General features: G+C 41.3%; 1 protein-coding gene across 5 annotated transcripts in view; it reads left to right on the top strand.

Annotated features, from left to right (window-relative positions):
• The window catches only part of MARCHF3 (membrane associated ring-CH-type finger 3), a 78,256-nt gene that overhangs the window by 44,758 nt on the left and 8,700 nt on the right, over positions 1-24,798 (top strand). For 2 of the 5 annotated variants that reach the window (XM_030470153.1, XM_030470152.1), the window contains exons 3-4: positions 11,877-12,081; positions 14,144-14,351. In XM_030470153.1, coding sequence (XP_030326013.1) covers positions 11,877-12,081; positions 14,144-14,351 — 413 coding nt within the window. Of the gene's footprint in view, positions 1-11,042; positions 11,186-11,876; positions 12,082-14,143; positions 14,352-24,798 lie in introns of all 5 variants that reach the window. The other 3 variants (XM_030470156.1, XM_030470155.1, XM_030470154.1) reach the window with 3 other exon arrangements.

The raw sequence follows: 24,798 nt of genomic DNA, 5'->3' as shown, positions 1-24,798 counted from the left end.
ATGCAGATAAAGGCTAAGAAAAAAAAAAGAAGGAATATGTAGGTATCTGAATGATTTAAGGTTAAATTACATTGCATCAAAAAGAGATATTCAGGGTAAGATAATCTTTGTTTCTCTATTTCAAAACTGAAATCTTAAAGAGAAGTTGTACTCATTGAGCTTGTAATGAAGCTTTTGTTAGCAAGTGTAAGACTGACATAGCCAATATTGCTAAACTCTAGAACTTAAAGCTGTCAAAACCAGAAAAATTTTTAATTTTCTACTTATTTTAATTTGAAAGTGGTTTTAGTGTATTGTTTTAACTTTCGTATATCCAGCTGTTTTTCCATAAATGGTGAGGACTATAAATGTTTTTAATGAGATATATGAAGATATTTGAATAGAAATTATCATATTTGAATGTAGTCTTGACTGCAAAGGCTGGAAGAATCAAATACATGAAAAGTAGGAAAATAATTAACTTAGCAACAACGAACAGAAGAATCAGCATTTTACTTAAGGTATGTGTAGAAATGCTGTGACCATATTTCTCCAAATAGTCCCCTTTAATAATGAAAAACATTTTGATTTTCATCTGTGGCTCTGTTTGCCCTGCAGTTTTCAGACTCTTGCCTCCATCACCAACCAGTGCTGCCTGTGTTCTCTGTCATGCAATTGTACAGAGAAGTTACACACTCCTAGTCCTGCTCAAGATGTATGCGGACTGGACCACCATAAGCCATGTAAAACCACAGGTTTACAAACTGCTCCTATTTGTCAAAGAATTCAGTTACACAAGTTTTACACGAACAGGAATTCATTACAAAACCCCAGGCAAGGAGTTATTTACACCGTTTGCAGTTTAAGCAAGTAATTTTTAGCTTAACTTTACCTGTTCAGGAAAAATCAGTTGAATTCAGCTGATGTTTGCCTGTATGAGTAGAAAATGATGCACAGTTAGGGATTTATTGTGTGGGACAGGACTATAATTCATGTGATGTTAGCAGCCCTCCTTTTAGCCTTGCAGTGGAAATGGTGAGAGCTATTTTTGAATGTTCCCTGGGGAAAACATGGCCTTGGGAGCACATAAAGATTTAAGTTTGTGCATTTTCCCCTGAGCTTCAACTTACAGCTGCTGAACAGTGACTTTGAGTCCAATGTAGAGCTGGGGGAGGTCAATGGTAACATTTCTGTCAAATGCAGCACATCTGAATCAGGTCTGACTTAACTTTTTCTCTTTAGAATTTGTATTTATGAAAGACTTTAAGACTTTGTATTTGACAAAGACATTGGTCCTTGCATGGTCTTGGTCCTTACCACACGCTGAAAAAGTAGTTAGCTATAAAACATCAGGGTGTAGTAGGTGTAATTTCTGTTACATTTCTTTGGTGCATTTAGCTGCCCCAAAGTGTGCAGATGTAGTATGAGTCCCAGAGGGCACAATGAGATGTGCTGTGTGGAAGAAGCATACCACACTCTTGGATTATGCTTTTTCTAATAAAACAAGCACCAGAAATGAAGGATCTAAATAAAAAAGAGGCCAGAGTCCAGAGGCACTGACTGGTTTGGTTAAAACTGCTGCTCTTGGAAATAGCAAAAGTCAGGTTTTCTTATGAAATCCTAGATACCTGCAGAAAAGGGGATTTCTGAAGGAAGTGCAGTATCAGTAATATGTATTGTGCAAAAAAAAGATTGCCACTCTTCAGAACAAAGTACTTAATGAAATTTAGAGATGAATCATGGTTTTAAAGGACTGGCATGAGGTTCTTTGTCCTTTGGCCCTTATTGAAGAGAAATTAAATTCTCGTGGTGCAAGCCTCATCTTACACATTTTAGGCCAAAAAGTAAGCATATACGTCTGGCTTTTGGTTACAAAATCTGCTTGTCTCATCTGTATAAAGTGACCTAATCTAAGAAAATGAAAGAGAATCTAGAACTTACTTTCTAGTGCAAAAACGAGCTTCCAAGCCTCTTAGCTTATAAACTTTCAGCCTTTAAGTAGATAAACACTAACTTCGTCACTGCATTTTGGTGCTTAAGTGTGAAAACACTTGCAATTTAAGCCTGGGATGACACAAGGTGTAAATAAATCAGTTGGAAGCAGTGATTCATGGCAGTGCCAACCCTGCACCCCCCTGGGTAAGGCACCCTTTGGATTCATTCTGGGTCAGACATTAGGAACTGTATTTAACTCATTAAACCACATTGCTTGTGTTGGAAGCCAGACTTCCCAGTTCACACCCACTAATCAAAAGAAATGGAGAAAGGCACTGTCCCAGTGCTTAGCATAATTCTGTCAGTAATTATCATTTTGTAGCCTTAGACTTTGTCTTTTAACAAAGGTAAGTTTGGGTTTCTGCTGGAGGGGTAACTCATACACTTGTGGCTGCAGCCTGCAGAGGGTTAGTGCAGGGTCAGTATTGCTCTCCAGGGACAGCCACCGCTAGACTGGCCGAAGGGAAAGGAGCTGCCTGGGAGAAGCTTTGTTTCATTGTCCCCCAAAATTTGTCATTAAGCAGGGCCAGAACAAGCAGAAAGTTTGTGAACAGGAGTGGGGAAAGAAGGGAGGGGGAGTGTGACCAGGTCACAGCAATGATAAAACAGGAATTTAGGAACGAGTTAAGGGTGAGTGCCTTGCATTGGTTCAGCCTGAGTGTAGTCACCCAGAAATAGGTGAATGTAAGCCTTAGCCTCCAGTGCCAAGCTTTCTCAGTAAAGGAAGCCTAGTAAAAAGATTTTTGTAGTGGCCAGAAGAATAGAGGAGGTTGGAGAAAGAAGCTGGAAGATACTTAATCATTTTGACTCCTCCACTCATGATTGCCAGCAAAACTACTACATCATTCCTCATGGATGGTTATCTTGGAGCAGCGTATCTTTAGTACCCCATTCTGGACTAACCTCTACCACTCACGCTCCTGTTCTCCTTCCCTGAGGCATCAGGCACAATGCCCAGCGTTGGAAAGCCGGCGTAGATCTGCGCCAGGGAGCTGCACTTGGGGGATGCTTAGACCAGAAGAGACTGTGTTAGCAAATAGCATCGGGAGTTGAAGCCACAAGGGCTGGATGTGTGGGCTGGGGTAGCTAGAACAGAGTAAAACGAGTCCTGGGTAGGCAGAGAAAAAGACTACTTGAGCAGCTCTTGTGTGTACGTCCAGTTCATGGTACAAGTGTAGATTAAGTGGCTATTCTGGGCATCTGGCTCACAATACCAACCCATTGCCAGGAATTTGCAAATGCAAAATTTGCAGCATATACAGAAACATTCATTTATTTACCAGATTATGCTTGGTAAGGGTGCAGTTAAGCACATTAGGCTGTTTTATTCATGCCTGTGCTCTACTGGCTTCTGTAGGCACAGGGAGCCCATTCACACAAAGGACAGTTGTGGACATACTGGTTTTCTGCAGCCCACATTACTCCAGGGAACCTGGAAGCAGTTTGTTCAGCTCAGGAGGGATCTGTTGGTAGCACCATTCAGTATGCTGAATCATGACTTCCTCCTGTTTGTCTAGTAATCCAAAATGTCTTCTAGGAAAAACAGGTCTTGCATTCTAACTATTATGGCAGGGGGTTTGGAACTAGATGATCTTTAAAGTCCCTTCCAACCCAAACCACTCTGTGATTCTATGAGGAAAGACATTTCCACTAGAAAAGACTAATACTAGTAAAGAAAACTTATACCTTTCTTTATACTTTGAAATAAGATATCATTACGATTTCCAGATCACTTGTAAACTGTGTTTGTATTTTGTGATTTTTATTATTAATGCAAGGCTAAAATGATACCAACATAAGTACTTATGGTATATATTATCATGTGACATCTTGCACTTTGACAACCAATACAAGAAGAAAAATCTAAGCAAAATACTGAAGTTAGTGTCTGTGCAGACATATAAAGCAATTTATTAAAGTCCATGGTACTAAAAAAAAGTAGTCCATTGCTCTCAAGAAAAGTGGTTCAAGGTTCAGTACATAACAAAAAACTGCATTGATTTATGGATGGGCAGTGATTTTTTAAATGCATGGGAAACTCTTAAGGACTATTCATGCTGAACTGCTTTGTGCTATTGCCTCAGACTAGCACTCAATTCTTTGATGTGCGTGTTTATAAAATTACACTTTACATGCAGCCTACTGCATGGTAATTTTTAAGAGGCCTTGGAGCTCTCTGCAGTCAGAGCAGCTGAGCAGAAAATGCTATCTACAGCATGAAAAATTATGAAACTGTGGACTGAAACAGCCAAACTAAAATTGCCTAGTATCAGTGGGGTTCGGTATTGCACTACTTTCTCTATGTTGACATGCTTTAAAGTGAAATCTTGCAAGGAGTATAAAGTTACCGCTCTCCGCAACTGGCAAACAAGTGTTACATCTGCCTCTTTCAGTGTTCAATTGTCCTCACAGCTCCTTGGAAGGGTTTGATGGTGGTGGTGGTGTAGTTGTTACAAACCAAATGCTGTTGACCAGTGCCTGGACCTTTTTCCTGAGGCAGGGACAGGCAGCAGACCTGCCTGCACAAGGTGTGCCTGGGGGGAGGACCCTATGCAGCAGCTGGCAAAGCTGCAGGAGGCAGTGAGGTGGCTGTGTAACATCAGGGAATCTGAAAAGGAGTTAGACAGCTGGTTTGAAGTGCAGGCTGCAGTGGACCCAGAGCCAAACCTCCCCTGCTGGCATAGACAGAAGGGAGGGCGCCAATAATGCTGAAGAATGGAAGCTTGCAACAGCAAGGACCTGCAGGAGGAAGTGACTTCCCCCAGTGCCTGAGGTGCCTTTGCTGAACCACTTCATTGCTCTGCAGACCAAAGAAGAAAGACCTGTCACATCAGGAGAGATGCTGGAGCTGAGTAAGGCAGCCCGGTGTGCTCCCTGTATAACAACAAGAACAACTGAAAAAGGCAATGGGTTTGGGTTTGCCCAAAGAAGTGGTAAATGTTCCATCCCTGGCAGTGTTCAAGGACAGGTTGGACAGAGCCTTGGGCAACATGGTCTTGTGTGAGGCATCCCTGCCCATGGCAAGGGGGTTGGAACTAGGTGATCTTAAGGCCCCTTCCAACTCTAGCCATTCTATGATTCTATGATATTAGTAGGAGACTTTCTCCTGGGAAGTACAAAGGTACCCATTTGCTGACCTTTGGGCTCGTTCAGCCTGGAGAAGAGAAGGCTCAGGGGAGACTTTATAGCAGCCTTCTAGTACCTAGAAGAGGTGTACAAAAAAACTGGAGAGGGACTTTTTACAAAGACAGGTAGTGATAGGACAAGGGGTAATGTTTTAAACTGACAGAGAGTAGATTTAAATCAGATACTAGGAAGAAGTTTTTTACTGTGACAGTACTGAAGCACCTTTGGGAACAGGTTGCCCAGTGAAGTTGTGTCTGTCCCATCCCTGGCAGTGTTCAAGGCCAGGTTGGATGGGTCTTTGAGCAACCTGGTCTAGTGGAAGATGTCCTGCCCATGGCAGGGGGTTGGAACTAGATGATCGTTTAGGTCCCTTCCAACACACATCATTCTATGATTCTATGACTCTGTGACCAGGTTTTAGGGATTCGTAACCAGAATGTTCAACATCTTTCTCTTGTCATCGTGTCCCAGAAGTGCTGTGCCCTAGTGGTGGTTCCCGTCTGCCTTTCCCACTGATGGCTTGATGCCAGAGAGTGCTTTGCATCCCCATAGTGAACAAGTTAGGCAGCATATTATGTCCTCCTATATGCTAAGCCACATGTGAGTATCAGATGTAGGAATTATTTAATCTTCTCAAGTTCCAGAAATTATTTTTTTACTGTGGAGTATTTAAGGGTCTTACATGCACTGCTTTTGGAGTTAAGATATTTTTTTCTGAAAGCTACCATACCTTTCATTTTCTTTCTTTTTTTTAACAACAGAGCAAGTGTACTACTAATTGTACTCATCCTTATGTCTTCTAAGACTGTAGGAGGGATGGCATTTCATATTATAATTTCTGGGCTTAGCTGCTATAAAGTGTAGCTTCAAAGAATAGCCCTGGTACACACACAGGTTCATGGAAAGAGTCCATAGAAAAAAATCAGAGTACGTGATGAGCTGAGAGCTCCCTTCTCTTGGGGAGGCAGATGCAGAAGGGATGGGGCATGGCCACCAGAAGGGGATCCATGCAGCTCTGGGTGGCTGAGTGTGGAGGGAAGAGTCAAGAAACATTTAAAACAATCCCAGCTATGAATGCCTTGGAAATGATGTACAGGAAACTTCTTCATGGGTGTAATAAGAGTTACTAAGAGTTTCATGTGCCCCAGAGTGTCTTGCTCTTTTAGAGAAATTCTGGCCATGCCATCTTCTCTCTACCTTGCATCATTTCTTAATAGGTAAACTTAATAGGTAAAAAACTTTTACCTATTGTGTGAGTTTCACAGTCCTCTGGAGTTGAGAATTTTGGTTCTTCTTTTGCCTTTTTCAGTGGGAAGATGAACCTGAGAGACAAAGCAGAAAGCCATCCAGTCACTGCAATGTCTGTTTTAGTCTCTGGAGCATCTTAACGTAGCTGCAGTAGGTGGGGCTTAGTCACAACTAGCTAAACTGCCTGAGTATTTAGCTTCTCACAGAGGTTTGCCACCCAGTCCTGATTTCTGTCCTGCTGTAACTGTCCTGCCGAATAGTAGTTAAATTAAAGCAGACGTCTTCTGAGCATGGTGGTTTATCTCCTATGAGGATCATGCAGTCAGGATAACTGGAAGATGAACATCTTGTATATTGAGAAACTCCTAAAAAAATTACAGTCTTAAGAGGCAGGATGGCATAAAAATACGGTCTAAACCTCTGTGAGGGAAAGATGAGTTCCTGTTCTCCATTTCAAAAAACAAAACATAATACACACTATAATTCTTGTCTGATGGGTTTGAAGGCAGTAAAAACACCTTTTCAACACAGCCTCTGATAACTATATTACAGACAGCTTTTGAAACTAGTAATTTGTTCATTACTTAGAACACAACAATTTGCATTCTGGGTAATTAACTAGGATTGATAGAAGAAATAAAGGCATTTCTCCACGAGGTGTACTACTAGTTTTCCATATTGCAGTATGATGCAGAATTGTACCTGTGCTCCAAATCTGCTGACCTGTCCTGAAGTAAAGCTCTGTCCATGGACGCAAGTCACTGGGGCCGAACTGCTAAAGTAATAAATAAAGTCTGAAGGAAAACTAGTTTGCTGTTTCTACTTGATACTGGATTGTAATTTTAAGCTTGGCCAGTGGCCTGTGGTTAAGAGTGGAAAGAGAAATATTCTTCTGGCGTATGAAAGTACATAAATAGGAGACAAAAATACACTCCAAAAGTTGTTTTTTTTAAATAATGGCTGTGGTTTTTTAATACAGTATTTCTTGGGAAAATGTCTCCAGATGGGAAGGTGGTGTTTTTTCATGCATTTTTTTAAGCCTTGAAGCTGATTGATGCATGCTTGAGTTGCATTTCTTGAAAGTAATAGGTTGACTCATGGGAACATTGAATAAGAAAGGTGAATGAATTTCAAGTTTGAAACTACATGGCTATGAGAGATACAATATGTGCTATTCTTAAAAAAGATGCTAAAAAAAGAGGAAAAGCGAGGAATTCACACACAATCTCTACATGAATATTTGTTTAACTTTTGCAGTCCACTGCTTGAATTGTTAGATCTTTTTGTCTCATGCAAATCTAAGCCACTCGCAGCTTCATCAGAAAAGTGCCACTGATTAAAAAAGTCCACTGTGATAATGTAACTCATCAGCATGATAATGCTTTATGGGTTTAAGTAACGAGGTCAGTGCTTGCACAATAAGAGAGACTGAAACAAGGATTCCAATTGTAGGTGCTTGTTGTAAATATAGATAGATGGTTTCTTCATTAAATTCCTTTTCAGGGCAGTAATGCTAGTTTTTAACATCTCATATTCGAGCGTAATTCAACAAGAACAGCAGTGCCTTGCTCACTAGCGTTTGTTGAGCCTCATGGTTTCCCTTAATACAGAAGCTACCTTTTAAAAAGTTAGCTTTTAAAAAGAAATACAAGCATGAGAAAGAAGATGTGCTATAAATGCCTTGCAGCAGATAAAGAAATGTTTTTTGAGCTGAGTGGGGGCATATCGTTAGCAATAATCAGCAGTTGATTAAGCCAAGAAGTAGCTTGTTTCTGAAACAAAGATTGCGTTTGGAGGCATCTGTTTGTGGGGCTAAGCCACTTTTCAAAAATATGTGCATTCATTCATATAATTCATATAATGTCAAGAATAAAAAAAATACTTCCAGATACCTCTTAATGACTATAGAAGACCTAGAAAGTGGTCTGGACTTTGGAATTATTTAAAAAATGTAGCAGGGAGGAGATGGCAGAGAGAGGCAAAACAATCAGAGGATGCTGACTTAGATTTTAACACTGGGGGTAGCAGCCATCAGATGAGGAGAGAAAAAAGAGTGTAAATTATCCCTAACATTTGCTAGAATAGCATCTAGCTATTCTATATATTCTGTATATATCTATTCTATGTGTTATTACATGGCAAAGGATGTAGGTTGCACTTGAACCTTCCACCCAGCTCCACCATGGCCTCAGACAGTTTGCTTGAGTACACCGCATCTCTTTCTCTTCTGTAGTTTCTTGCTTCACAGTGAGAGCTAGGTTGAATTTACTAACTCTGTGTATAATGCCTGTCGGTTTTTTGAGGAAATAACATAGATATCTACAAACTACTGTGACCATCTGCATCTGTAACTGTGTAAATTGAATAAGGGAGTAGACTTGTTATTTTGAGACTTATGCTTTTCGTGTCTGTAATTTAAATTCATTTCAGCCAGAGTGCTGAATGCAAAAGTAACAGTAACATATGTGAGACTTTTCAGTGTTCACTGAGGGATATTTACTCCTTAAGTCAGTGGATGAAGCGGAAGGAGTAAATCACAAACAGGACAATCTTATCAGTGATTATAAAATGCTGTTCTTCCCACCAGGAAAACCTGTACGCACCTCTTTCCATCCAGGAATTTGAAATTTCTGAGGACACAGAACAGCTCTGAGAATTTAACAGCTTCTCCCTCTCCCCCAACTTATGGCACTAAAAAAATACATGCAGTATCTTTACTTTTACTCTGATACCCATAAACCCATATCTCTCTCTATATAGATAGATATATAAACTGGCATATATAAACACACTAAAAGATTTTCTCTTATCTCAGGATTTTTCAATTTGGGATCATTAAACATCCTTGAAAATGAGTTTTTTTATATAGCTGATTGAAGTAATTGCACAAGAAAATAGAAGAAATATACCAAGAACTATATACCTATCAGTTATGGCGGGAGTGCTGATACTTATCAATGCTGAAATTGGAGAGTCACTCTAAAAGACAGACTTTGCCACCTGCCATCACAAGATCTCATGTCATGGAGATGAGAAGAGGGAGTCAGAGACTGGTACCAAAGGCAAAGCAAAAAAAAAAAAAAAAAGAAAAACTAGAAGACGGAAAAGATCTGGTTTAAATATTACAGTAGTAAGGCAGTCTTAAAATAGATTTTGGATAGACAAGAGATGTGCAAGAGGAGCGGGTGTAGTAATACAGAAAATAAAAAAAGAGCTACTTACTAGATTTCTTCAAACATATATCCATCATGGCAATTTCAGCCACTTTTCTCTGAATTTTCTAGCATCCAAAATAAATGTTGATATTCTGACTTCCCCCATTTAATATTTCATCTCTCCCTAAATACCATGTAAACACATCTTCTTGGTTATCTTCTTCATTTTTCCTCTTCTATTAAGATATTTGTGGCAGATTTCTACCTCTTTCAGGTGAAAAACATTCTGACAAAAAATAATACATACATTTGGGTAAATACTGACTTTGGGATTTTATGAATATTAAGATTTACAGTCCTTATTGTCAGCTTTGACTTTAGATTTGCATAGCATCTCTGTGCTTCTCAGAACAATTAACCTTCATTATTTACCACAGGGGTCCGTATTAAAGTACATATTATTTAATTCTATAATTGTATTACTTTCATACACATACACTGATTTAGCATGAAAATGTTTCTTCTGAAATCAGGAAAATATGTTGGTGGTATGCCAAAGTGGGATATCAGTGCAGTACTGTATGCAGAAATTTGAATTAACATAATTGCTGAGATATAGCTACATTATTTCTGGTGTGCTTTAAAGCTTTACATGTAGTTGCATCATCTGGTGCTTCAGCAAATGCTCTGAACTCATCAAGTGGCTGATGGATCTGTTTGTAAAAGGCTTGGATGGTCACTTTATATACAACAATAAACCTGCTGTTTTGTACTTAATGAGGTCAGTGAAGCAACCATAAAAGAAATATATAATTCTGTAGCATGAGTCTGTAAGCATGGTATTGCCTAGGCTTTTTAAGTTTAATGAAGCAGCTACTCTGCTGCTGAATATTCTTATTAAACAGTCTAGGCATGGATTTTAAGACTAAAATGTTGCTGATACCATGGTCTCCTTGGAGAGTCTGTGGCTCTTATTCTCTTAAAAACCCTGCATCTTTTATGTGTTAATGGTTTTTAAATCAGCCATTTGCTTCATTTTCAGTGTAAATGAGGGCAAGTCTGATTTCCCCTGTAAGCTGTCTTATCAGCCGCCAGTTTGCTCTCTGGGGTATGCATGGTCTGAAAATAGCTTAAGTAATCCTGTAAAACAAACACTTTGCAAGCATTTTGCTATTTTAGTTGCCTCTCTAAGAATGTAAGTCCCTGTGTGAAAGCTTGCATGTTTGTGGTACAGCATCCTCACATGCTACAAAACCTTACTGCCAAAGACATCCATCCATTCAGGATAATTCAGGAAGTTAGCACTGCCATTTGCTGAAATCCAATGAAATCAAATTACAAGGTTTCTGCTGCTGTACTGGTACTACAAAAGCAACAGCGGTGTCTGATGCAAAATGGTTTTTCTTGAGGGTTAAATGCAGTGCAGACAAACATGCCTGATTTCAACATGTGAATATCACAGTAGTAACCTGTAGCATTTACATGTGACTGTAGCCAAGCGTTTCAAGTCATGCTAGGAAGTCTTTCTGCCTTTTGCAGAGGGGTTAGTCCACCCTGTATGTGTGCTGTCGGTAACAAACCTGGAGAACAAGCTTGCAGGCACATGGGCCGGTGTTCTGCCTGTTGAGCCACGCAGCCTCTTTTCACAGACAGGCGCGCCCACCAAGGAGCATCGCACAAAGGTATCAAGAATTTACGTTTCCAGGCTCTTTCAGGTTGTCATCATAACCCTTGCTTTCCAATTACCACAGTTAAAAGCATCATACAAAATACACTTTAAGTGATGGAAGAAAATGCGAAGAAGAGAGGAAAGACACAGGGAAGCTATGATTTCTACCTCACCTTGTGTCATAAATTATTACTGCACACAGGCTGTTATTAAGCAGGTCTGTGTGACAAAAGCCCTATACAGGATTATTTGTCAGGTCTGTGCTCTGCATGAGTTGGTGATGGAAGGCACTTAGCAGCAGTGGAGTGTTTTCACAGGGGATTTGGAGCTCATCGGTCATTTTCTCCTGTGATAACATTGATGGACAGGGGCAGTCTTTAAGTTTAAAAGCACACAATACAAAGATTGTATATTCCTTTGTAGCATTTGGGGAGGAAGAGACAAAGCGGTTCAGTCTTTCCACTTATCACTCATAACTTCAGGAGTCCGCAGAGAACAGATAGAAAAAGGAGCACAGAGCCCCGGGTTGCTGTTTTTCCACGACACGTAACACTGTAAGCTTCCCTGTGGCCATTTGGAGGGCTGGGCCAGGGAGGGGACATGTTATATCTCACACCTGGTATTGATCAGTGTGGTAGAGTTGCAGACAGGGAAGGAAGTGCTCCTTCCCTCTGCCTTACTGCCCTGTACTCTCTCTTCTGTAGATGGGGACCTGCTGCCCACCACCATGAGGACGAACCGCAGCAGATACCTACCAGGAGTCCCACCAGAGCACTTGCACCCCCCAGCACCCACCAGCAAGACCCTGCCCGGAGCCAACGGCAGTGGCTGCCTGGAGCATGTCATGCCAGTGTCCACCAAGGATGGGCAGCTGCTCTCCTCTGTCATGCGGACCCTCTCCACACAGAGGTATGTGGGGGGTGGCACGAACCCCTTCCCTTCATGGGCTCGCACAGGTACTTGAAGGGGAGATGTGGTGGTGTGTTTCATGAGGGCTTACCATGGTACACTTGTAACTTGTAACCTTGTCCTAACTTTGTAATGATTGCGCTACATATATAATTAAACCCTCACCATTATACTTGGTGAAGAATGAGGAAGCAAGCTGTCTAGGTGCTGCTGCTCAAGTGTGCCAGCTGCAGTAATTTGCCCTGATAGATGGTGGGAGCCTCCATCAGGTGCTGGCTGGCATGGGATGCTGTGTTTAGCCTGTGTGATGCTGCCAGCACTTCTACGGCAAGTTTCCTTCACATTTCCCAAGCCAGCATGGTTAGCAGACAGACAAGCTATTTCTAGCAGAGGTGCACACACAAGTGTTGCTTCTTCAGCTATTGCAAGTGATTGAGAGCGGCTCTGTCAACTTAGAATGGCAGATTTCAGTGGTGAAATATACACTGAAACTATAGCCTTTGAAAGCCTGCTTTGGATTGGCTTTGTTTTCATCAGAAGCAAGAAAGAGGATGCTTAAGGGCTTGACCATATCTAGTCTTGATACGTGGGTCAGGATGAAGTTCTATTTCACTGGTGTGAAGCTGGAAAGACTGCATGGGTCTTGAAGTAGCCCTCGCTTTTCACAAAACAGCAAATAGTAATAGTATAATTCAGTTCACTGCACTCATGTGAAGGGTGAAATTATTAACTGCTGCTGCATGTGTGATGTGACACCTGAAAGGCTGTCTTTTCCCCGTAACTTGTAGCAACTCTTTTAAAACCTGTGCATTTTGCACAGCTCAGGTGTGTGTGCAGAGTATCGAGCACAACTTCTTACTGTTTTAACAGGCAGGTTGAAAGGAACAGCCTGGCTTCTTTAGACTTTCCTGCAGTTACACCTGAGTGAGGTCTAGCCAGGGCATCCTGCAAAGAGCCAGAAGAGGGACAGAGGGAACAGCTGTGTGCCACCATACCCTACCTGCTAATGAGGTTTTGTCAGTGACAGTGACAAAACCTACTTCTCTGAGGAGATCACCTGAGCTGGTGTACGTGGTAGGAAGAGTTGTTTCCAAGACCTCAGCCAAGAGATTGACTTTCTCAGCCTTGGCAGTCGTGGCTGAGTTGAAGCTGCAGTGAAGTTCATGGTTCAGCAGCACCGGTGCTTGTAGCCTGCTCCTGCTTTCCTCCTGATGCCCTAAGCCTGAGCACCTTGAGAAGCCATGTGCTGCCTTCCTTTCCAAAAAAAATTCCTCTGTAAAATCGAGAATCTTAGTAGTTAAAATCAAAGTCCTTATGTTTTCACTGTCAGGAGGAGCATCCATCTCCTTTGAACATTAGCATCCCACCAACAGGAAAGTGGGTGCTTTGGGGGAGGTAGTGCAGGAGAAATAGCCACAGGCAGCAATGAGGGAGGGATGTGTTTGGATGCTTCTTGAGCTGCTTATGAGATGTTGTCCCAAAGAGAGGGAAACCCTCCGGAGGGACAAGAGCTTCCTGCCTGCACACACCTGCCTGAAGTTGTGGCCCTGCTTTCAGAGCACTGCAGGGCAAGTTGTGCTGTTGTTTCAGGTCCAGTAGTCCTTTGCTGTTGATTACTGAAAACAGCTTACCCTATAGGTCAGGGGATCATTACTAGCATAAGAGATTGCTACCCTGTAGCTCTAAGGAGGTGGCACAGATCATCACTGGCATAAGAGGGGACCAGCTGAGGCAGGTTTAAAACTTCCCTGATGCATTTAGAGATTTCTTGAAGTGGCTGCATTGCTGCACTGTGAAGAGTTGGAAAATACAAAGGTACAGAAACGCTAGGTCATCTGTCTTTTATGTGCCACTCTGATGTTTTTCACTCTCCCTCTCTACTTTCCCCCCACAACAGAAGAGATATTTTAAACAAGAATACTGAAGTGCCTGCAACCATCAGCCAGCAGGTTGGTGTACCAACTGCAGAACGAAGTTCGCAAGCTGCAAATGTGTCCCGATTGTTAATTTGTGACACGCAGAGAAAGAAGGGAGATCACAACAATTTTCCTTTCTCCTCCAGCAGCCCCTTTAATGACCAGCCAATATGCAGGATCTGCCATGAGGGCAGCAGCCAGGAAGACCTGCTTTCCCCTTGCAAATGTACAGGGACATTGGGGACCATTCACCGCAGCTGCCTGGAGCGCTGGCTGACATCTTCAAACACCAGCTACTGTGAACTCTGCCACTTCAGGTTTGCAGTGGAGCGCAAATACAGGCCATTGGTGGAGGTCAGTACATGGGGCATGTCCCCAAAACCTTATCTTTAATGTGCAAATCATGTTTGTTTCTGTATAGACAACACAAAGGCCTTGCAGCTCTGCCAAAGCCAAAGCAAGCTGTGAGTTTGGGGATTGGCATGATGAGGGCAAGAGGCGAGGGAAAGGGCAGAAATAACAAGACTCTTATTTTGAAGTGCATCAAATCAAGTGAAAAGAATGGGATTGATGGGTTTGCTTCACTGTAAACTTGAGTGAAGGTGTGGGGAACAGTGTACAGTGAATTCCTAGTCTACCAGCCAGCTTGGTAGAGGATGGATGAGAGGTAAGTAGCAGTTTCTGTGGAATGAGACAAGCATCAGTATTAAATATAGGTCAAGAATATATTTTCTCCTTGCTTTTGAGGGAGCGGTAACAAACCAAGGAGCCTCAGAAACGTAGTTTCCATGTCAAGCCCACAAGAAGGAGTAGTTCTTACTTGGTGTCTGGCATATTTAGCCATTAGTGACTTTTTGACCTCCTTTGCCTGTGTACTAGACTCAACAGTGAATTTGACAATTGTTTCTCCCACAATTCAGTTTTTGCCAACTATAGATGCTCTGTGACTGCATAAAGTTTGCCAGCTTTGAGTGTTTTTCTGCAGGAAAAACAAACAAACAAAAAACCAAAATCACTATCTTTACACTGTTAATAATCTTTCGCCTCCCTATTTTAATTTGAAAAAAACCCTGTAAAAATTTAAAAATTATGGTTTATGTTGGAATTAAAAGTGAATTACAAATAACATTTTTCAGAAGTAATGAGAAGCATCTTATTGTATCGGCTGGTGCCACAGGCACTTACATGCTAAGTTTGGCTTCAGGGCAGTGTGTCTTTCCTGTGCGTCCTCATTGCTCCTGTGAACTGTAGCAGACTGGTTGGAGGAGATATGGTATTAAAAACAGGGGAGGGGGACGGGACACATCTTGTGTCGCTTTTATTCACAGAGGAGAGGATACAGGATAAAACTGACTATGGGTAGTGGGTCAGAGGCCCATGCAGAAAGGGGGTGAGCAATTCTCACTGAGGACTACCAAAACTGCTTATGCTGGATTAAGAAATGTGCATTTTGTGTCTAAGGCTAAGAATATCTTCATTCTTCCTTAGGATCAGGAAAAAGAAGATACATGACACAGTATTTAGCACAAAATCTGTAGTCTTGTCAAGCTTTAACCAAAGCAAGCCTAGGCCAGCTTGTTGTTTGGTGCTTCTAGCCGGACTCCAGACTCCTCCAAGAACCTGGTCCCAGTTTGAGAAATGCTGCTGTTGAGTATTCTCAGGCTGTTAGGGACTGAGCAACAAAATCTTTGTGACTGATTCTTTATCACCCTCCAATGAGGATGATAACATCTTTTGGACAGCTGTTCTGAGCCTGCGCCAAGCAGTTTTCAGTTGCGGTTTTGGTGCAAACACGATGCCACTCTGAATTTGCTTTCTGTAAAGGAAGATAAGTGATGCTGAGGCAGTGCAAAGTAAACAGTTTGATTTTAGAGTCCAACTTCTTCAAGGTGTTCCCTTGAAACAACTGCTCATGAGGCTTGCTTTACACAGATGGGACATGATACTGTTCAGAGCTAATGATGATTGAAGAACTTGAAAGCAAAGCTAATCCTTCCAAGGCTGGGGGAGTCTGGTTGCTTGATCGTTCCCTGATAAAGCAAGGCTTATTTTTGACACAAGACGTAATAAATAATAGCAACAACAATAATAATAACAACAATAATAATGGCAAAGCTCTTTTTTTCTCAGCTGGACTAGTAAGAACCAGGTGCAAGAACATTTCTGAAATATAGTACACGTTAATTGATGTTTTTCTCTTTGTTACCTAATCTTTTCCTGCTTCTCAGCTACTATACCCACAATATTTTAGTACAGTAATCAACTATTACATGCAGTTGCACAAAAGGTCATTAAAAAAGCAAGTTACTTTTTTTAAGTCCGTTATGATTTTACACAAGTATGTTTTCAGTTTAGAAGGGAATTGAAGCTGTACTTTTGAAGTTGAGAGCAGCAGAGACAAAGAGTAACTAAGATGACTTATACACAAAAGGACAAATTAAGCAGATGGATATGAGTCAAAGTTTTTTATTTCTGTTAGTATAATTTAAGCTCACCCTTAAATTTGTGCCTGTTTAATAGACAGTGCTTTGAAATAAAAAGAACCCCCTGCAAATAATAACAGCAAATCTGAAATTTCCCAAAGCATGACTAAAGCAGATGCAAGTTTCCAGATTCCTACATCTTCTGTGTCCTAAAAGCACTGTCCTATCTGTCTCCCTGCATTACTTAGAGTGTTAGGGCATGGAGGGAAGTTTATCATCAGGTATAGTAGGACAATCTTTCACAAAAACCTGCTGTAATGTTTGCTCAAATGACAAGCCAGAGCAGCCACCTGCTTTTAACTCCATCATGTGTGTGTATGTGTGTGGGGTCAGAGTTCTCTTCACTTAGTGAGATAATTAGTTCTCCAAAGATTCCTCTGAACTAGATAATGGAAGTGGTAAGCAGTCCTTTCAGTGGAGGTCATGAGTTTACCAATGCATTTTAGGAGGTAAAGACGGGCTATTATACTCAGAAAGTCATTTGTAAAGCATTGTCTATAGAAGCTTATTCAGTAAGTGGCTCAGCTGGTTATTCAGCCATATTCCTTCCTCCCCTGTGTACATTATGGTGGAAGCAGCAGAGGATTTTGTGCCGTGCTTCATGATTTGATCAGAACAGGCTAGTGAATCCATTGCATTTCCCCTGCACTTCCCCTCTCCCACCATGTTGCTAGCTTGCCATTAGTTCATGAGGAAATTAAAGCAATAAGAATTTGTTGCAAGATGGCTTCTGCCACCTGTGTTCACACTAAGAATGTGGGCCCACGCACTTGAACGGGAAATCTTTAGGTCAGACACAAGGGACATATCTACAACTAAAAAACGTTGTGTCAGATAATCCTTGAGGTCCCTTCCAACCTGGTATTCCGTGATTCTAGGAACCTCATCCTGCCTTCTGCGTACATCATGCAAAGGATGCAAAAATGCAGGGAGCTCACCTTTGCTTTCTCTCCCCAACTTAGCTTATGCACAGCAGTCTGCTTTTTCCTGGGTTTCTTTTGTGAGGAGAAGCAAAGGAAAAATAGCATTCATTTTGACCTCGATTTTCTCTTTTATTCTTCATATGTTTTCTCCATCATAAGCTTCTCTCTGGTCAACTGAGTTTCAAACTATGTGCTTCTCAAGGGAGACATTCCTTTATCTGTGCCACAGGACATGTCTTTGTTGTCTGGGGGAGAAACATCTCCTAAGAAATGTACAGTCTGCTAACTGATGTCCCAAACCCAACCAGAGAGGCAGGAAATGGTAGTGCAGTCTGTCAGGCAGATTGATCCTCTCAACATTGCAGTTATGAAGTTTCAGGCATTTTTCGTCCACTTTGTTTTTTAACTCAGATTATTTTCCCCAGAAGAATTGTGTTTCATGAATCAGGCATTATGGTGGGGATTAACCCCTCCTTCAGCATTCAGTGGAAAGTGATTTGTTCGTTGCTATCCACCACTTACAGCCTCCTGCTACATTGGGTGGAAGAGTTCTGTGACTTGTCCTGCCTCAAGCCAAAGAAGCACGCAGCAGGGAATGCACACATTTCACCTTCTCTACAGGTGTCTGTCAAAGGTTGGTCAGCCAAAAGGAGTGGTCTCCTTTACAATTCCTTGTCTCCATACTGTTGGCCCACATGTGTCAAATGTGCCCTGTGTGATTTTACAGTTATCAGTAAGAATTGCTTTCTGTTGAGCCTTCATAGACATTTGTAAATGGATGGCTAATGCACTGCAGGTAGGTGCAGTGCCCTGCCTGGCTTTCAGCACTTATGTTGCCATGCTTATGGACTGAGCTAAGCAGGAAATCCCTGCTTCTGGTGGGATTTCTGCTCAGAGACTGGGCTCAGGCTCCTCTGTTCTTCACTGGGACCTGGAACTTGCTATTTCTGAGCCACTTGTAAACTTATTTATAACAGCTGCACTAGAGAGAACGTGATATATTGTAAAGGAGCAAGAGATGGATTGTGACAGAAAAAGAGTATTATCATACTGAAGATCAATGAGTCCTTCTGTTTATCTCCCTTCTGGAGAGTGCCTGGCAAGCTCTGGCAGAGGAAATTGAGACCACCAACATCAATCAGACATAAGCTACTGGAGCATAAGCTCTCTGTATCATCTTTGGAGCTGCCATTTGGAGTCACATTTTTGCTAGAGAACATTTTGCTATTGAGGTACTTGGCAGGCATGAGCAAAGGAAGCCTAACCATTTCAGTTGATTTCAGGGCTCCTCCTTCAGGTAAGGGCATTGTTTAGATACATCCACAGCTCTACAGTCAATTAAAGCTATTTGCAAGTAATCCAAAAGATGTTGTCCATTTACACATTACCGGTATACGCACATTCCCCAATGTCCCAAGCCTCGTGATACTACAAAATTCAATTCGGGAAGTGCAGGCAAAGTCTGAACCCACCTCTTATACCATACGCTAAATGCACAGCACTCCTGTACAGTCTACTGGAAATTAGAGGTGTGCGGGACTTGTACATGGGCACATGGATATCTCATTATGAATGTACCTAGGGATGATGCACCTCAAAGAAAAGAGCAACTGCTGCTGAGTAGCCCTACTTCTCTCTCCCATGTCTTGGTTACCACACTGCCAGTGAGAGCCTGGCTACATTTGACACAGAGGACCCAAGCTGAAGCAGTAGAAATTCTAGACACTGGAGGAGAGGAAAGTCTATAATATGGTGGTTGATATGTGTAGAGATATGTTTCTCATGACAAACATGGAAGGATCTCAAAACAAACACAGTGCAATCAAACTGCACCAGTTTCCATTAGTCACTTTTATAGACCTTCCACTTTTATATAAGCTGCTTTTTTTTAGTGCAGCCAATCCACAGGAAGAAATGCACTATAGAAATTTGTAACATTATTCACGTAGATGCTTTTGCTATGTTTCACCATGAAGATTAGGCAAGCTTTATATGAGTATTATATATCATCTTCATTTCAATTTCCATATTGCATCTATGTTGCTTCCACTTGGCTTAGTACAGAAACAGATACAAAACATGGCAGAGGAAATGTACTTATGTGCAATAAAATACTTAGAAAACAAACAGCTACAACATAAATATGTATAAGAACATTATGTGACCATATAAGTCAGCGTTGTATTGCTTGTAGGTTATTTACATGTTTTAAACCAACCAGGATTTGCTATTTAATGGTTCATTTTTTTCAAACAAACAAACAAAAAGAAAGCACTTTAATTAACAATATAAAACTCGTAAGTGAAACAGCATGACTAGGAGAAAAAACAAAGTCAGGATAATCATCACAATATTGGGCAGATATTAACTTCAGTTTTTCCCGATCTATTGCTGGCTGTAGAGCTCATGCTGATAAAGAAAAATAAATTTAAAAACCCCTAAAACCTACATCTATGCATGAAGTAGTTAAGATGAGCTTACGTTAGAATTTAAAAATTCCAGAAGTCTTACACTGAAATACTAATTTACTTTTTGTGCAAGACATTGAATCATCTGGTTTTATCTGTTGGGATTCTTTCTACTTATTTTTCCTCTCTACCGCTCAGTGAAGCAAGTCATCAGCATTAAATTGCTGTAATGAAGAGACCCCAGATGTGCTGCACGAAGTTTGTAGAAGGATCTCTCTTAAAGCCAGAAGGAAAATGGTGACTCAGCATAGTCACCAACAAGGAAAACTTTCATGAATCTAAGTTTGGAGGAACTGCAGCTGTTAATACAGCACATTAGGGCTGGGAGCAGATAAGTTAAGTATATACATCCTCCCTCCCTTCCAGACCCAAAAAAGGGCAGAATAACAAGGGCAAGGTGATGAAGAAGCTTTTGTACCTAGTTGTTTTCAGCTGTGAAAATGCCCCTGAGGCCCAAGTTACACTGGGAGAATTTGAAACAGCCGTGTATTTTTCCAGTAGAAGTATGTCTGAGTTTTAAAAACATATAGTTTTAAAAACATAACTTCTTCAAGACGCACTTTTTACACCTTGAATACCATACTCTGCTCATACCTAATGAGGAAAAATCCAGAGACCAGAACAAGCTGTTCTCTCTCCTTTGCAGAGAAATGAAATAGTTGTTTTATGTTCTTTACAGAAAAGTTTTGCTACAGTGCTTGACTTTCCCAAGCACAAATCTTTCTCCTAGTACTGACAGCAAGAATGAAAACAAGACCAAACCACCTCCTGACAAAAAAATTAAAAAAGCAAAGAAAAAGAAAAAAAAAAAGGCAAAAATTACTTGCCAGTGAACAGGCTGTGCCTTCAGACCATCACCCATCACATCTGTAACTGATCTGTTCTAAATTTAAAGGTCTAGTGATCAAGGGCAAAAAGTGTTGAGGAGAGTTCCCACGAGAAAATAAGCGAGCAGACAGGAAATAGCTGCTTTGGAAGAGGCCAAATGCTATTCTTTAAGGACTAGCAAGATGAGACAAGATGCTGTGGGTTTCGTGACTTTTCTTTGGACATCGTAATACAGTTCTGAACTGCCTGGTTATTATCTCTGTCCTGCTGATAGCATTTCCTACCATCAATAGGAGCCAAAGTTTGCTTTTTCTAAGAAAAATAAGTGATAAGATGAAAAGTTCTACTGTATGTGACTTTTTGGAGAATGACCAAGCATTCATTATCTGTCCATGTCTTTAGTTTTCATATATTTGGCCTTGTAGATCAGGACATTTGCAATGTGTAGAAATATGTGTTGCCAACAGCCAATCTGCTTTGCTTTTGATGTAAAATGCAAAATGTGATTTTGTTGATTTTCTTGAATGCATACATTTGTCCGCCTAATGGGGAATACATTCATCCAAAATAGAATGGGAAATTTGAAAAACTTACAGGTGAAAGGGAATACTATTTCTCCCACAGTTACACAAAATCTTTTTTCTTGACACATCTTGAAATCTTTTACCTGATACAAGCATCACCTGAAATATAAACTAAAATGGATAGTAGGAAAACAGAATAGCAGTAAGCCAGACTAATATTAAACAACATAATACTGTTTCATTTGACCTACAAGAAATTTCATAGGTTTGCATTGCACAACTTAGCAAACTGTTGGTTTTTAGTTCAAAGGGAAACATGTTTCGGGAAGACAATGCTTTCCTGTCTTCTTCCCCGACCCCAGCTTCATTTGTAATAACTATTTAAATACCTTTAACTAAAAAGCAGTGTGATGGATTTTCTTCATACTCTGCAGAATCTTCTTTGCTGCTGGTATAACTCTGGTAACATTTATGTAAAATCAGTTTTCCAAGGAAAACGTAGTGAACTAAAAAGGGCTTCCCAGTAGAAACAGGTTGTAGCCTTAGGATCTAATCTGGAAAACACTGTGCACATACTTTACTTAGCATTTGTGGAGTCATCTAATTGAAGTTAGACCTATAGAGGTGAGTGTTTCCAGGATGCGGCCTTTGGCAATGGTGAAGCAGCTCATATACTTGTGGAGGTATTTTATGGCAGTTTTCTGCTGGCAGCTCATTTTGGTTATGTTAGATAAATTCCCAGTCTGATCTTCTCCAGGGTGTTCTGGTCCTTAGCTGCTGCTTGTTATGATGATTTCCTTCTCCAAATGTCAGGCTTCACTTTGCTGGCATGTCATGTGCATGCCTCAGCCTGTCTATCCCTTCAGATGGGCAGTTCTTCAGTCTCCAGTTACATTTGCTTAGGCAGGATGAATAAAACAGTTAACAGGAAACTGAGCCCATTCGCTCATCGCAGGAGTCTGAAGTTTCAGATTATTTGACAATGTCAAACAAACATCTCTGTATGTTTGTACTGGAGGCGATTTTAGACAGTTTCATATAACTGGTTTCACGTGCAGTGTTAAACATAAGGTAAAATTTTGGAAGTTAGTAGTAGGCTCATGGACCAAAAGTCTCCCAGGGACTCTTGTGAACTCACATTAAATTTCCTGAGCACCAGGGTTTGCATTCAGTTGAAGGAAGTGTGGATGATGAAGGTCAAGAGCTCAGTCTGATCCTTCTAGGGCAGATAATAATTTAAATTCAACTCTGCTTTGTGAAGTAGAATCATAGAATCAACTAGGTTGGAAAAGACCTTTGAGATCAAAAAGTCCAACCATTTCCCCAGGACTGCCATGTCCACCACTGTATTAAGTCACTAAAGTCCTCATATACATCGTTTTTGAACACTTCTAGGGACGGTGATTCCACCACTTCCCTGGGCAGCCTGTTCCAATGCCTGACCACCCTCTTTGTGAAGAAATTTTTCCTAATATCCAATCTAAACCTCCCCTGGTGCAGCTTGAGGCTGTTACCTCTTGTTCTATTGCTTGTTACTTGGGAGAATAGACCAACCCCACCTCACTACAACGTCCTTTCAGGTAGTTGTAGAGAGCGATAAGGTCCCCCTTGAGCCTTCTTTTCTTCTGAGCGGGATTGTATGAAGGCTGGGAAATTTTTTCTGATTCTTAACCTAAAGGTATTTATGGCCAACTGTTAGCCATTTGTTCTTAAGCCAACATTGTGCATTGACTTCAGTAGCACTTCTCCTTCACTGATGTGCCCTTTCAGTTCTCCCTTCTTTTGGCCAGCCCCAAGATGCATTTAGAGCATGACTTTGCTGTGATAAATAAGTCGGACCTCTTGTGGTGTGGGCTTTCTGTTTTCCTGTCACCCCTTCTGTTTTCCAGTTGAAGCAATCCTGTTTGAGTGCAGTAGGTCACCAGTGTGTCTCAACAAAGCTTTTGCCAGTGCCTGCAGGCTTTGGCACACATCTGCTGGGTAAAGAGATACATGGCTGAAGGTGTTGTCCTGCCAGACTGATTGCTGCGGCTGCCCTTCTGCAGAGTTCCCAGTCTGTGTTATTGCAGCAGCACCTGCCCTGTTTAGCTGAACTTGGCTGAGCATAGAGCTCCTATGCTGGAGCAGTGCATCTGGACCATGCAACCACTGCAGCAGCACCCGCTGCCAAAATGATGGCGTGGACAACAGGGGGAGCAGACAAGGGTTTGGAGGGTGTTTGCATCTGAGCAGACCCCATTTGCTATGTGTCACTGTGAGGGATGAGGTGGGACCCCACGTTTCTTTAAGGGGCGGGATTCTCCAGGGTTTTTCCGCTAGAGTCAGTTATGAGCCAGTAGTGGGTTGTGCATCAGGCGCTGCACTTACCTGTTATTGAATTCGTGCTTGCTGCTATTACTAATGTCAATTCATGTCTTATTACTCTGGGTCTCCACCTGTGCATCAGGAACAGGAATCACTATTCACTTTAAGACAGCACTCAATAAAATAGTGCTTTGCCAGGCAAGCCAGCATTTTACTTCAAACAAGACCCTTCTTATGACTTCCCCCCCCCAAAAAAGGAAATTATTACTGTGAGTCTCTATTGCAGAAATAATTGAGTGCATTGACACATTTTAATAGAACAGATTTCAGAGTGTCATAGTGCAGAGATGACAGTTGCATCTGGCCTTACATCTCGTTCTTTGCCCTCTTGTACTGCCACACTAATTAATCAGCTCAACACTTTGTTGAGATCGTTGTATGGGTTTCAGTTGCAGGAAGGGATTTGCTAACTTGCTTTTTTAGCTATAAAGAAACTTGGCAGTGCACATTTCCAAAAGAAAAGACTGAAACCTAGACTCTAAACAGAAGTACTTCAAGAGATAAATATGTGCTGTGACTGAAATCCATACAGCCACTCAAACTATTTATTCACTGCTTTTGACTTCAGCTTCAGAACAAGCTTTTAAGGTTAGGCTGTAGAATTGCGGGGGGAGGAGTTATTATTGTACAATACTACTATTGTACAATACTATTGTTATTGTACAGTACTACTCTTGCCTGTCGAGTCTCGTCTAATATCTAAATTGTTTCTATTTGATTCTTTGTTCATATGGGTCAGACAAGACACAAGGAGTGCAGGCAGCCTGTGGAGCAGTCTCACTATTTTTTGTCTATCCAAATTTTCAACGAAGTTAGGTGGCACACCATAAAATGCTGTCTTAAGCGCATTGTACTGTGTATTATGAAAATCACAGGGCAGAGATGACAACACATGCCCAGTGTGTGTGCTTCTTCACATGCATGTATTCTTGCTGACCTTACTTCTCACTCAGATCAATAAAAAGTATTTCATGTACTAGCTGAGCTGCATGGATGCCGAAAGGATCAAAACAGGCTGTGATTTGAAGATGCAGCCTCCACTAAAAGGACTCTGAAATGTTGCAGTGTGTTCTTCACTGCCCAGTTACAGGTGGGACGGCCACCACATAGCGCGGAGATAAGGAGATGTTGGCATTTTAAGGTCTACTCTGAGAAAGTGGTGAACACCTGCAATTCCCATTGAGATCAAGAAGTGCAGGTGCTCAGCAATT

The sequence above is a fragment of the Strigops habroptila genome, chromosome Z (assembly GCF_004027225.2).
Source record: "Strigops habroptila isolate Jane chromosome Z, bStrHab1.2.pri, whole genome shotgun sequence".
Lineage (NCBI taxonomy): Eukaryota > Metazoa > Chordata > Aves > Psittaciformes > Psittacidae > Strigops > Strigops habroptila.
The sequence above is the reverse complement of the archived record's forward strand: the minus strand, read 5'-3'. Positions and strand labels throughout refer to the sequence as shown.